The sequence below is a fragment of the Crinia signifera genome, chromosome 2 (genome assembly GCF_055691185.1).
Source record: "Crinia signifera chromosome 2, ASM5569118v1, whole genome shotgun sequence".
In the NCBI taxonomy this organism is placed as follows: domain Eukaryota; kingdom Metazoa; phylum Chordata; class Amphibia; order Anura; family Myobatrachidae; genus Crinia; species Crinia signifera.
In genome coordinates, this window is record NC_139218.1 from 255,179,626 (window position 1) to 255,195,552 (window position 15,927).

Consider the following 15,927-nt stretch of genomic DNA (forward strand, 5'->3'; position numbering starts at 1 on the left):
AAAATCGAAAGACTGTGCAGGTATACGACCATCCTGCAATAAAATGCTGCTACTTTTTTTTATCGCTAGCCTATGCAAGGAGACTGACAGGAAGCCTGCATTTTTGGGTGGTTACTAGTCGTTTTTCGGGAGTGTCAGAAACCACAGGCATGCCCAGGTGTTTGAATGGAAGTCGTGTATTGTCAGCTCCAGCCATGATCAGCCTGTTTCTATCGCGACCAGCGTGTAAGTCCGAGGCAACGCACAGACTGCACACACTGGAAAAATTATTTGATGGTGAGTGGCTGCGAATGGATTTGCAGCTAATCACTGGCCTAGAATATTTTTGCAAGCTTTTAGCAATCCATGCACATTTGCAGGCTTGCATAGGGTGGGATTTTACTGTGGCTGGTCGGCGATTACCTGATCGCAGAACTAGCAGCGAATTAGCAGTCCTGTGATCAGGTCTAAATAACCCCCATAGTTTCCAACAGAAAACACCACCTGTATTATTATCTCACTTGAAATTGAGTCTGGTTTTCTGCCATCTGTGAAAATGGCTTCTGTGTGGTTTCTGTGCAGAAGGGCAGACCTGGCCGCTGATCTTTAAAGTTGCAGATATCTGCGAGTAGAAAGCCACCGCTAAGACAGAAAGCATACCCACCCTGTTTTCAATTTGCAACAGAATTATGAATGGATCGCTATTCACTATCCACTTGAAAATCCATATGCTATTCACAAACTATCAAATGATTTTTCCAATCTGTGCATATGTGAGTAAGTTTGACCTTTCAACAACTCTGCAGATGAGACAGGCTGATTGAGGCCAGCACTAATGTCACAGACCATCCTGCATTTTTTTCTGACACTCCCAGGAAAAAACAGCCTGTTTCCACCCCAAACGCTAACTTCCTGTCTGTCAACCTTTGGACACATGGCATTTGCAATCCATATGCAATTTGCTGCTATTTGGACTTTGTCAGTGGTCTCATTGAGAAAATGTTTGTGGCAAAATGCGTTGAGGGTGTGGCTGTGTGACACAATCTGACTACCCAGCCAGCTGCAATAGACTCCAGATCCCATAGCAAAGTCTTGAGATCCCCCCCTTCCCCTATTGGCACCAAGCAGTAAAAAAAAAACATAAACACACACACACACACACACACATTGGCCCCCATAAAAAAAAGACAGACATCACAGGACAAGGAAAGAAGTGACAGGCTCAGGTCAGAAGATATGGATAATCTGATTGGTTGTATGGGCAACATTCCACCTTCAAAATTACACACCTCTTAGCAAATTTAACCCTTAGTAGCATATAGTATGAGAAAGTGTATGACCTTGGAATTATTTTTGAGATGGAAACAGAAGGACAAGAGGTACTGAATGTGCAGTTTAAGCAGAGGGAGGAATCAAGGATAGCTCCAAGACAGTGTACTTTCGGCCTAGATAATATAGTTGTGCCATCAATAGATAATGACATTTTTGGAAATGAGGTTATGTGACAGGGTTGGAAGATGATCATCTTTGTCTTAGTTTAAGTTAAAAATAATGCTAGGATATCCAAGAAGGGATAACAGAGAGACAATTGAAGATTCAAGTGAGGAGAGAGGGGAGAGGTTAGGGATAGAAAGACAGATTTGAGTACTGTATTATCAGCATAAAGTTGATATTGGAATTTGAAAGAGCAAACAAGTTCTCAAGCTATGATATTAAGCCTTTTAGCACTTTATATGTGCTGTGTCACATGCCGTCACAGCGAGCATGCTACTCACCCATCCGTGTCCATGATTGGCTAGCATGTGTCCATCGTGCGTCCAGAGTCTGCCGGAGGCAGCAGGCATATGAGGTGGTCTGACTTTGCTTGGTGGTGCTGGGAGGTTTGTGCCGCCATCTTGGTTTAGGGCAAGTGAGCTATTGGGCCACGTCAGGGTATTTCCTGCCTTCCTGCTCTGCCAGTCAATGGCAGCCACCAACTAAGTATATAGGGGATCTGCCTAGGCTGATCTGGGTCAGTGCAAAAAGTGTTCTGAATCATTCAGCTCATTTTGGAAAACTCCTGGCTTTACTAGTGCCTGCTGCTGCTCCCAGGTCAACCTGTCAGTCATTATTTGCTGGCCTCTGATCCCATTGCAGTCTTCACAGCCTAGCCCAGTCCATTTCTTATGGTCTAATCCAACTGGTACCCATTGGTCTCCATCAGTACCCTCCAGCTCCGGTTCCTGGTCCAGCTCCATTCAAATCCAAGTCTTTCAGTATCTTTCTCATTGGATACAATCTTCTTTCCAGATACCACTACTCAAGTCTTCATCACACTCATCAAGCAACCAACTTCATTCTTTATTGTTCTACAGTATGTTACCTGCAGCCTTCAGCTCACTTATCACCCCAAGTTCCCTATTCAAATACTTTACTTTATTTACCATTGAAGTATTTGAGTCCTGCCCATTTGTCTCCATCAAATCCCTCTTCCGTGACATGTTGCGTCCATAAACTTAGCTAAAATCTTCTCTTACTAAACCAGCTCATGGCTCATCTCTGGTATGTGATGATGCATCTCCAGTCAGTGCAATATAACTTCCTAAATATTGCTTAGGGCAACAGATAACAGTTTTTTTTTGTTTTTTTACATCTTTATCATGTCACAGCTACACTGACCTCTATATTATTCATGTATTATGTACTCTATATACATATGCTAACATTTATAATAAATGATAGTAATATGCTAAATTATTTGGCAGTAAAATGTAACAGCTGTCAATAGATGGTGTAAAAATAAGAGGTATAATAAATTGTACATGACATGTATAAAAAGACTAAAACACTTCTGTCATTGTAAGACTGACTCTTAAAGGTGTCTGACCTTTCTTTATTTCCCAGGTTGCACAAATGCAAGGTGACATAGATGTAATGGTATTTGAGGCCAAACCGTAATGACAGATTGACCAGCAATTTTCTACTGACATTTCTATTGAGTTAATCAGTGCTGCAGACAGAGAAATGTAATCCTGTTTACTGCTATAGTTATTCTTAGCTATTTTTTATTGTGTTTATTCTTCTAACCATTTTATTGTATATTGATAACTTAGCTATTGTAACTTTTTTCCAGGTAAAATGTAATTACTATCATTTGTTTATTGTCTTTGTAACAAGGTATCCAGAGCCATTCAATGCACACTTTCTACCAGGCAGTGATTTGGATTTTTTTGTCTCACCACAATCTGGAGAGTTGCTTCCTTCTGGAACTGCTGGAACCCTCATTACTGTTGGATACAGACCTAAAATGTATATCAAGAAACACAAAGCGACACTTGTAGTGCAGGTTAGTTTAATAGGTAATTCTTTTGATTTCTGCTCATGTGCATGCCCCGGATGCAATCAGCCACGGCAAACAGAGTGTTGGCCAGGTGCTCGCATGCCACCACTGCGGGCGGGGATGTGTGGTGGTGGGTAGTTGCAACAATGGCAAGGAACGCCCAGCATTTCATGGGCGTTCCCATGAAAATGCTGGGCGTTCTCATGGTAATCACCCAGTGATGTGGGTGCTGGGTGGCGGGCAGCTGACATTACCGAATGTCAGCTGCCCGACATTTTCCACCTCAGAGTGTCTTATACTACTTTCAGACCGCAAACCCGTGTCCGACCCTGCATTTTGAACACGGGTTTGTCCTTGCAGAGAGCCGGGTCAGACTCTTCAATTACCCCTTTCACACTGCACTTTAACCCGGGTTTTCCTAGGATTGGTGCTTACACACTGAACCCGGGTCCGTGCTTTAAAACCTATGTGTGTCATTAAAAATTGACTTTTTTCTGGCTCACAATAATGATGTCACAAAGGAAATAAAAGTGGGGGGTGGATATTGTTCACAGCATTGCAGCAGCAGCAGCATGGCAGACTTCTCTGACCTCATGGATGTTTGTGCTTTGATTCTGTGTGATACAGGTGTTAGCAGGCAGCAGAGTATCACACTGTGCAACATGCTGTACACTTATTTCATGCTGAGGAAAAGTGCACACTTTTGCTGGAAAGCAGGCTTCCAAAGTGGGTAACAGCAGGCTGTAAGTGTGGAGTGCAGGCTGGGATGGTGCCTGTGTCCCGTGGTCCGCAGCTCCAGCGTGCTGCTTGACGGTTTCCGGGGTCAGCCTGCTGACCTCACAGAAATCCACCAATAATGGCATTTCAGAAACAGCAGTGTTGGATAACACGGGTCGGGGCCTTTCTGACCGCACATAGACACGTGTTAGAGCCGTGTCCAACCCTGGTAAAGACCAGGGTTCAAAAGCCGTGTTGTTGAACACGGGTTTTCTGAGTGTGGCGCTTTCAAACCGCACCTTGACCCGTGTTTAAGCCCCGCAAACACGGCAATAACCCGTGTTCACAGTGCGGTCTGAAAGTGGTATTAGTTTAGCGTGTTCCTTCCACATCATTCAATGTAATAGTAGAAATAATAATAATAATCTGTTCATTTATGTGAATCTATATACTACACATAACAGCACATGAAATCGGGATTTCCAAAGCCCAATATTTTTTTTTTGTAAAAAAAAAAGAAATCGAAAAAGCAGTTTTAACTGATGCCCAAATGTTAATTTTTATAGTGAGAAATAGACTGTATTACAATAGAATGTATATACAGTATATTGGTGTCTACATGTCTACATTAGATTTATGCTGTGCAAATTTTAGAAAAGTAGTATTTTTTAAAAGCCCATGCAAATTCTGTATTTAATTTTTGATAAAACATACTTTCCTAGCCATAGCAAGGTCCTGTGCTGTCCCATGTTAATTTTGGCCCTGAAATTGTCTTGGAGTACGCAGCTGGACAACAGATGCAAGCTAACAATGCATGGGATGATTCTACCAGGGGTGCTCTACTATGCATTATGAAGAGGTCTATCACAGGCGCCAATCAGATTTAATCAATAAGAGTACTAATGTTATATTTTCAATTGAGAGAGAACATAACGAAAAGTACCCTAGTGTTCTGACAGAGAAACTCTCTAATTGGAGGCCCAGGTACCATGAGGTAGATTCAGTGCTCCCATAGGTGCTTACATTAAATACTATATAATGAGGTAAGTTACTCTATTTTATATATATATATATATATGACTAGTGTCCGTGTGTAACCGAAACACTGCCACCTGCAATGAAACCACATCTCTTTCTCTTTCACACATACAGAAACACAGAGGTAATCACACATACAGAAACACAGAGTCAATCACAAGGTAGCAGACTAGTTTTTGAAGTTTTTGCTTTGAGCGGGATTAGCTAGTCAGTATAAACCTGCAGTGTAGACCAATTATAAAGAAATACTTGTACAGTATGTGAATTAAGTTGTCAGCCAACAAAAACAGACCAATAAGTTTATTTATAAAAAGTTGGAATGTGTGCCTGATTTTTGAAAGAGCTAGAGTTTTCTTGCCATATTTTGATATAAAGAGAATAATTTTGGAGATAAACACGAACAAAATTGCTGGGTATTACAACTAGAGATGTGCATGGTCAGAACTACCTGGATTAACCCGGATTTAAAAATGTTATTTTATTGGCTCTCAGAAGTCATGTGTTTTGGATAGCTAACAATAAATATCTGGGTTAAGCCAAACTTGTGTTAATTTTGGTTTTAAAAGCTAAGTAAATCCAAACCTGAACATCACTAATTACAACCCAACACTTCATAAAAATACAGTTGTCTGAGTCTCATATCTGTTTTTTTTTTCTTGTGTGGACTGGACAACTGAAGTCAACATTTACATAATTTCCATCTAAACACCCTCCTTTATAAAGCCTGCAGTTATTGGCTATGTCAAATTATATATATTAATTATGAGCAAATAGCAAATGTTTGACCTAAATTGAAACATAAATAAGATTAGTTAATTAATATTGACAAATAGCAACACTTTTTTTGCAATGGCTTACTACAATAAGGAAATTTTTTTGTTACTACAAGATGCAATATTGGATTTTTTTTTTGTATATTTTTTTTATTGAAATGACAAAAGAGTACAGAAATAATAAATTTAGGCAGCTACATACAAAGAAAATGTACAGGTAATCAATATATCTCGACACAGCGAGAAGGACATCTTTGAAATACTAAGTAACAAAATGGTCACTGCAAAGAGAAGTCTCAAAGATTTATAAACTGTTTACAGAACAAAGAATACAAAGGAGCCGAGTGTATTGTGCTATAAATAATTTCGATAATACAAACACATGAAGATAGGGGGGGGAGGGCGAGAAACAAGTGAAAAGAAACTGAAAGGGAAGGGAAAAGAAGGTGGGGGATTACCTTTCCCAAGGTAAGGTGGGCAAATGAAAGAAGGTTTAATGCTAGGGTAATCTGGTAATGTGTATGGCTATTCGGCTTAAGATATAAAGTTTTTATATTCTTGACTGTCCTTGTATTCCAGCCAGGGAAGCCATGTAGTCATAAACTCCAATTGTTTATCAACAGAGGATAGCAATATATCCTCCATGTTCATATAGTAATCAATTTTGGTGAACCAGGATTTCCGTGTGGGAAGGGTTATGGATTTCCATAAGGCTGAAATTATGGCTCTTGCGGCATTACTTAAGTGTCTACACAATGAAGATTTGTATAAAGAGATTGGGGTGGTGGAGAGGCCTAGTAACCAAAAGGCAGGGGTAGAGGGGAGGGGGGTACGGAGTATGTCCTGTGAGATCTTAATAACTTCTGACCAGAAAGGTGTGATGAGTGGGCATTCCCACCAGACATGTAGAAGAGTTCCGGTAGATCTTTTGCATCTCCAGCAATTTGCTGAGATATTGGGGTTCATAATATGTAAAATAGAAGGATATCTGTGCCATCTCATGATTAATTTGTACTGGGTTTCCCTGGTTTGGACACAGATAGAGCTGCTATGGGCTTTCATAAAGATGGATTCAATATTGGATTTTAATTAAACAGAAGCAGTAAAATGGTTATAATTCTAACTAGTCATAGAGAAGCTTATATGTTTCTCTGGTTCGATTTGTTTTTTTCAACCCAATAATCATTCTAAATGTTTATTATTAAGAATATAATATCCATCAACATACATGTGGGATAATCAAATGATCTGAATGCAACATATATCCGTTAAATTGCAATGTCCGTAATAGGAGAAAAAGTTTCTTCTAAACCAGGGCTGGGCAACACCGGCCCTCCAGATGTTGATGAACTACACATCCCAGCATGCCTTGCATCAGTTTCAGCATGGCCACATAGCAAAACTAATGCAAAGCATCCTGGGATGTGTAGTTCATTAACATCCGGAGGGCCGGTGTTGCCCAGCCCTGTCCTAAACCATGCTACTCTTCAGGTTAGGCAAATGTAGAACATGCCGGCAGACAGGTTCCGAGTTTGGTGGTGACTGTGTAAGAATTAGGCTGTAAAAAAAAATTCTTGTTACTATACATGTTTAGGCAGATAGACTTTTCTTTACATTTAAAAATGAAAACATAAAATGTTCCGTCTTCTCAATGCATCATGATTTGTCCAGAATTTCGACTTTCTTCCTTACTCTACTTTTCATAATTTTCATACAGTTGGACATATGTCCCTTGTTTTTGTGCAAAGGGCTTATTCTTGTGTTATGCACTTTTAATTTGCATAAGAAAGACCTACACTTCCATTCTTATGAAGATGTAATTGCTTGAAACCTGCACTTACTGTATTTTTGCATTATTTAATTGATTGTTGATGCTTTTTATCCCATAGCAGGCAAAACTTTCCATTTGTTATTTAAAAGCGAAGGTAACATTTATAGACATGTACAAATTTGTTTTTAACCTTCCATGAAAAAAAGAAGATTCCATATTTTTAACTGACTGACAGAACTGTAAAGTAACAAAATGAAGAAAAATAATTGACATACATCATTGTTGCATAACCTATGGAGACAGTCACTGCAATCAAGTGATATCTGTATCTCAGTGCATGTGTTGACAGGTAGTTTGGCCCACTCCTTCTGAGCAAACTGCTCAAACTGTCTCAGGTTTCAGGGTGCCTTCTTCTTTCATCTCTTTTCATAGATGCTTGTTAGGATTCAGGTCATAACTCACAGCAGGCCACTTCAGAACAGTCCATTGCAGTGGCATATTTATTATCAGGGCCGTTTCTATACAATTTAGCTCCAAGGGCAAAGGAATAAAAATGCGCCCCCCCCAAAAAAAAGTTAACGCGACAGAGAAGAAACTGCGCGCGCTGCAGGCGCGCGCGCCGAAATAGGGGGCGTGGTTTATTTTTAAAAGGCGTGTGGCTTAATATAAGGGCGTGGTCTAGCAGGAAAACAATTACCTTACATCTCACCTTTGCAACCTGCATGTCCGCAGGAATTGTTATTGTACTCCCGCACTTTAGGCTACTACTTAAATCATTAAACACTATTTATCCGTGATGACAATTACACATTGTCGCACACCGTGATGACAATTACACATTGTCGCACACCGTGATGACAATTACACATTGTCGCACACCGTGATGACAATTACACATTACGCCGCACACTGTGATGACAATTACACATTACGTCGCACACTGTGATGACAATTACACATTACGTCGCACACCGTGATGACAATTACACATTACGCCACACACCGTGATGACAATTACACATTGTCGCACACCGTGATGACAATTACACATTGTCGCACACCGTGATGACAATCACACATTATGTCTCACACCGTGATGATAATTACACATTACGCCGCACACCGTGATGACAGACACATTACGCCGCACACTGTGATGACAGACACATTACGCCGCACACTGTGATGACAGACACATTACGCTGCACACTGTGATGACAGTTACACATTACGCTGCACACTGTGATGACAATTACACATTACGCCGCACACTGTGATGACAGACACATTACGCCGCACACCGTGATGACAATTACACATTGTCGCACACCGTGATGACAATTACACATTATGTCTCACACCGTGATGACAATTACACATTATGTCTCACACCGTGATGACAATTACACATTATGTCTCACACCGTGATGACAATGACACATTACGCCGCACACTGTGATGCCAATGACACATTACGCCGCACACTGTGATGCTAATGACACATTACGCCGCACACTGTGATGCCAATGACACATTACGCCGCACACTGTGATGCCAATTACACATTACACTGCACACTGTGATGACAATTACACATTACGCTGCACAATGTGATGAGCCCACCAATGTTCGATGCCCACCAATGTATATATTTTTATATGCCCACTGCCCAGCAATGTATATATTTGTATATGCCCACTGCCCAGCAATGTATATTTTTATATGCCCACTGATGTAAATATTTTTATGCCCACCAATATTTATATGCCCACTGTCACCAATGTATATTTATTTAAACACCACTGCCCACCAATGTTTATTAATAATAGGCAGTAACATATATATATTGCTGGCGTGCCCATTAATTTATACGTTACCACCTATTGTTAATAAACATTGGTGGGCAGTGGTGTTTAAATATACATTGGTAGCAGTGGGCATATAAACATATATACATCAGTGGGCATATAAAAATATCCACATTGGTGGGCAGTGGATATATAAAAATATACACAATAGTGGGCATATAAAAATATATACATTGGTGGGCAGTAGGCATATTAAAATATGTACATTGGTGGGCAGTGGGCATATTAAAATATGTACATTGGTGGGCAGTGGGCATATTAAAATATATACATTGGTGGGCAGTGGATGTATAAATTTATACACATTGGTGGGCAGTGGGCATATTAAAATATATACATTGGTGGGCAGTGGGCATATTAAAATATATACATTGGTGGGCAGTGGATGTATAAATATATACATTGGTGGGCAGTGGGCATATTAAAATATATACATTGGTGGGCAGTGGATGTATAAATTTATACACATTGGTGGGCAGTGGGCATATTAAAATATATACATTGGTGGGCAGTGGGCATATTAAAATATATACATTGGTGGGCAGTGGATGTATAAATATATACATTGGTGGGCAGTGGGCACACTTCCCTCCCCATACCTTAAGCGGTCAGGGTGGCTGTCAGGCAGCTCCTCTCTCCATGCTGGCGCTGCTCCTTGTTTTTCGAGCGCGGCGTGACGTCATTACGTCACGCCGCACACATATGTGGGGGATTGTTTAGACTGCAGCAGAGTCCCGGCGGCCAGCTTGTTGCTGGAGCCAGGACTCCATTGCGCAGTCGCAATATCCCGCCGCGGAGTCGGGCGGCGGGCGCAAGGGATAGGAAGGGGGGAGGCGGCGGCGGCAGCAGCGCTGGAGAAGCTGCCGGGCGCCCCAGCTAATTATCAGAGGCGGACAAGCCGTGCGGCGCCCCGGGCTGCTGCACGGCTTGTCCGCCTCTAAAAACGGCCCTGTTTATTATAGCTACAGTGTGTGAGGTGCACACGAGCACTTGAGTCGTCCTCACCTGCACAAGCTATGCCAAATTTTTAAATACTTACCTCAACAGAGTCCCATGATGACAGCAGCACTGCTGCAGAAATCACTTGTAAAATGGCTGCCCCAATATTTTCCCAGAAATCTGAGCATGCAAATAGGGCTCAGACTTTATATTTTAACTGCTAATAGAAAGAAGGGGGCCCGGATGAAGGAAGCTGTACATACTGTAGGCCTCCTCCTCACTTAAAACACCTGTGGTCCAATCTTTGTTCTTATCCTTTCTTGGGTGCTGTTAGCCCTGTGTTGTGGTTCAGCATCCTGTTGGAAGACCCATGATCTACTGTACATCTGAGACAGAAGTTTCTGAGCAGTATGTTTCACTCCAAAATGCCTGGATAGTCTTCATATTTAATTTACATATCTACTGTACTCTTGCAGATCTGAATGCATTTTGACCATCTTATCTAGTTAAGAATACTGCACAGTATGGGGCTATTTTGTGTGTATTCTACATAAAACACCGAGCAATAATGTGTTTTAAATTTCCTAATTATGTTGAGTGAGGGGCATTTCAAAATGTAACTACATCAAACCCATAATGATCATATTGACAAGTTTTATATGGGTACTATCAATGCTACGCCACTGTATTGAGATCATCCATACAAAAGCTTCAGTTACAATCTTGCTAAAATAGCAAAACTGCAACTTCTTTCTTTTGAAAGCAGTCCTGCCCCGTGCTGCATTTTCAGCAGCTGTATGAGATGTCGCACAGCCACCCCGAAATGGTTCAGACATGTTTGCGTTGTCTGGACCATGACCCTAAATGCCACATTGCCACCCCATCGATAACCACCATTGTCCATAAAACTGCAATAGCATCCTTCTACGGCCACTTCGAATGTGCAGAAGTGCCGAATTCACCTGTTTGCGATTTTCAAACTTCTGTGGGTCATGGCCCATCATCTGTAAATGCATTCGCCTCAGCTCCTAAGTTATTTCCAGTAAAGATCGTACTGTGAAAACTTCAGATTCATATTCTACTTTTCTGTAATGTCTGAATGTAAATAATCTCTACTGCTTATACTTAATATGAAGTGGGAGACCCAAAAGTCTTCATAAGCAAAGCTGGCACCATTATTTTATCATAAGGAGCCAAACAATAAATTCCTTGGTGGTCTGTTCTCTGTTAGCTGTGTTTATCAGTCATGCCAACACTTAAAAGCATTCCACTTTTAGCAAAGCCACTTAGTTATCTAGCTCTGTTTAATAATAGTCTCAGGTAATGTCTATTGCTGCCTGGAATGGATCTGTGCACGACTACTAGAATACGTAGAATGAATCATATCACTGCGCACGGGAGCATACACTTGTACTAATATGAAAATATTGACTTTAAAGCTGGAACTACTGATATGCTATAGTGAATTTAAACGTCAAACTGAAACTGTCAAATATATATTAACAGTTTCATGGAAATCAGAGCAGTCCAAAAGTTCTGATCATACAACACATTGAAGACAGTTGAAATGAAGGCTAGTAAGAGATGATCCATTTAGGGGCCTATTTTTCTTTCGGTAATTCAGTATTTGGGCGATATCGAACAAATATTATATATCACCCCAATCTACAATATTTTCTGCAGTTTGTCTCCTGCAGCTAACTCTATTTGCATATGACGTTAGCCAATGTTGTCTATAAGCTACACTGCCCAAATGCTACCAGGAGAGGGTCTATACCAGGGTTGTCTACCTGACCCTCTCCTTCAGGGAGAAAATGCGTTGTTCCTGGACTTCCCTGGTAATGTATGATTGCCATCACCTGTTGTGAAACACCTTTCTTATCAATTACCTAAATTACCTAGCTCCCCACAGGTGATGGCAATAATGCATTACCAGGGAAGTCCAGGAACAGAGCATTTTCTCCCTGAAGGAGAGGGTAAGGTAGGCAACCCTGGTCTATACCCTCCCCAGCAATGGGCACGTGTAGAAGTCTCAATAGTGAACACATCAGCTAGTGTAATTTGATACATTCAGGTGGTAAAATAAATAGTGGCAATTAGAAAAAAAATATATCAGATCTGAAACCCCATAATTGAACCATTTGCCCCTTTCTCTGTTAGTAGTATATTGTCTTTCTATGGAAACATACAGTGGTTGGACACGGATTTGCAGTTTGATGAATATTCCCACAATTTGCTTTTTAATAAAACCTCTGATTTCTTGTATTTCTTTCTGATGTCTGCTATTATCCAAAGATTTATTTCACCTGCAGGCTCAGTAACACAGATGTCTTTTCCTATAATATGCACATAAGTAATGTTTAAATCAGTATTATGATTTCCATTGCAAGAATTCCCAGACACTTTCTGTAAATGGTTTATAACATATAGGTCTGCTCCAGTTTGTCTGTGTGAGCTCTTTCTTAATTATAAAGCTGTATTAGTACAGCTAAATAGACGAAAGTCTGTGTAGTGCAGTATACAGTCTTATGTGTAATACAGTGGGTAGAAAAATGCCCCGGATCCAGATAAAAGTCAGATCAGACTAACTTTTATCTGCGTGGGGGTGAAAAATAATTGCATTTTTTTGCTCATACGCCTGCATGTGAATGGATGTGTCAGTGTACACATCTATTTGCATGCCGGCACAGACATTAGGTTGACGAAGAGGGGAGAGCATTTGCTGCTTAGCGAGTGGGTCTGAATAAGGCCCTACACCTGTAAAAAAAGTAATCTACTATCAAGTATTTGTTTCTCACTTTTCCTTTACAATCTTCCTATAAGGTTTTTATACTGTAATTGGGATTTCCTTAAAGGAGGCAATCTTTAAATAAATAAAGAGATTCATTTTGTATAGTTTACTAGACACATAAATCACAGTGCCCATACAAATGATTGCATTTGAATTAGAGCAGTAGACATGGAGCTGATAGAATAGGTTTAATGTTAGGCGCCACTGTGCGTCTGTGAGCTCCGGTGTTACTCACAGTACTGGAGCCGCAGGATGCAGCAGCCGGCGCCATCTTCCCCGGCTTCTTCCGGACTCTCAGGGCGGAAGCGTCGGGCATTGTTAGACAGCGGCTGACGCAATCAGCCAGGAGGTGCGGGTTTTGAATAAATAGCCGGCGTCTGCTGGACACAGATGCCGGTTATAGCATCTTGTTCCTGGTTGTGTCCTGGTCATCCATGTGCTGGCTCCCCGTATCAGCTCCTGTTCCCTAAATATCCTGTCTAGTGTTTCCTGGTATCAGCACTGCTGTAGTCAATCCTTCATCTGTGATCCTCAACATCTCTCTGATAAGTCAGGGTTCACCCTGCATTGCTTTCTACTCCTTGCATACCTGCAATTCCATCTGCATTGTGTTATATCGTGCACGGCCTGGGTGGTACAGCCCCCGGGGGTTGTTCACCCCCGTGCCAAAGGTCAGGAGTAACATTATTATTTGTATTCCATCCCTGCACATTGTTGTGCCCACACCATGTACTGTGCTACAATTACTACCGGTGCTGTCCATTTGTTATTGTGTGTCATCTTCTGAGCATTGTTGCCCCTCCGGTGTTACTGGGGATACCCGTTCCATTTTAGGGTTTAGTTAGTGTTTCCCCTTGCTGTCTTCCCGTCTTGACAGTTGCGTTGTCACCCACAAAGACCTGGTGGCATCGGGTTGGAGCTGGCCTAACCAGCTCCTTCGGACGTGGCTATTATAGGCGAAGCTTAGCACTGCAAGCAACTGTCAAAAGCTGTCAAGGGCAATGGAGTCAGGGCCTTGGTTCAGTCTCAAAACCAAGTCTCAAGCAGTCCTAACATTTGGATTTAGGTTTCACCATATCTTTTATGCTTTTACGAAACACTTTTTTTTTACTACAGCAATCTTACCCCTTTGCAGAATCCCAGAGAAATACAATTCTGACTGTTACACCATAAAACAATAGTTTCATTCTGTCCTCTTTCTTTCATGACATCTGTAATAACAGTATCTCTCTGGGATGTTAGTTTTTTTTATAGCTCCTGTCTCTGTACCTGGATCAAAACAAAATGAAGGTTAGCAAATAACTGGTCTAAAAAATCCTTGGAATGCTCAATACTCAGAATACCTGCAGCATCTAGGAAGACAGTTACCATATACTCTATCACTTAAACAGTTACAACATGGAAGTTGTCTTTACCAAGACCATCAGGTTTTTTTTTGTGTCAAATTTGAGAAACTTTTCAGCTATCTCCCACATTTTATTTAGGGAGTGCTCCCCAAAAATACTTGCCCCTACAGTTTGTATAAACTCACAACATTAAATCTTTGTCGCTGATATCATATTACTTACTTATCTGGCATCAAATTCTATGACTCTGTTGACTCCTATATATACAACCTTATTAAAATATCTGTAATTTAATATGTGGATAGGTTCTCTTTTCTTTTATGTCAAATAATTTTTATCTCCTTAGGGACTGATTTATTTATTTTCAACACTTTTTACACTTTGTAAAAAAAAAAGATGCGACCGCCATTTAACCAGCGTTCAATAAGTGTGGAACTCCTGTTTTTCGCTGTATCCATTCTACCCTGATTCTTGACTATGCGAAACACATTGTAATGATCTTTTTTTTTTTTTAAATGACATCAAAATACTGTTATAGTTTAAGTATACCTTTATTGCCATCATAATTATTATTCAGTATCAAAATAAAATGTCAATTTTTATCTCTAGTAAATAAAATAAATTTTTGGAGTTAATTAAATGCACTTGTAAGTAGTTTGTGTAGCAATCTGAAAGCATCAATCTCAAAGCATGGCTTTGCAATGTCAGGTTTAGTCAGCTCTTGGATTATACTCTGTTTGATTGCCCCCTTCCAGGCACTAGGCTTGAGTTCATTTGGTTTACTATGCGTCACATTCAAGGTGGCAGATGGATCCCAGGCACATTTGCTGTATTTCAGACCATTTCCCAGTCCAGTCCTGTTTGGATAATTCTGTAACTCTTGCAGTTGCAATTTATAGCACCAGTTTTCCGGGGAAAATAGCTATAAATTAGGCTTGTCACGTGCTGTCTAACTTAAATGTATGTGACATAATAGGGGGTGCCCTATAACCAGCAGTACTTTACTGCTATCTTATTAGCCCTGATGCTGGCATCCCTTATCCCCAATACCAAGTTGTTTTCGGGTATTATGTTTTGTGTGCCTAATCTCCAATAAACAGGCGAAAACACATGAGATCCCTGATTCCATGTGTGTTCACTCAATCGCAGGTCCATCTTTGAATGCATATTGGATACTGCAATATTAACCATCCAGACATTTTTTTTTTTATCAGCCAAAACAATATTGGAGCTTATAGGATAGTCCACTATGTTTGTTATAAAGGTTTACTATGCATGTTACAAATGTGTTCCTTTTGTCTGTTTTTCCTGGTATATATACTGTATATAAAATTAACCAGTAAGTAGACTCCCCTAGATTAGTTTTAATATTATATGTCTCTACAG

General features: G+C 40.5%; 1 protein-coding gene across 2 annotated transcripts in view; it reads left to right on the forward strand.

The window, feature by feature from the left end:
• CFAP47 (cilia and flagella associated protein 47) overlaps positions 1-15,927 on the forward strand; it is a 474,937-nt gene that overhangs the window by 453,326 nt on the left and 5,684 nt on the right. For both annotated transcript variants that reach the window (XM_083174330.1, XM_083174331.1), the window contains one exon: positions 3,136-3,304. In XM_083174330.1, the coding sequence (XP_083030456.1) occupies positions 3,136-3,304 (169 nt within the window). The remainder of the gene's footprint in view (positions 1-3,135; positions 3,305-15,927) is intronic.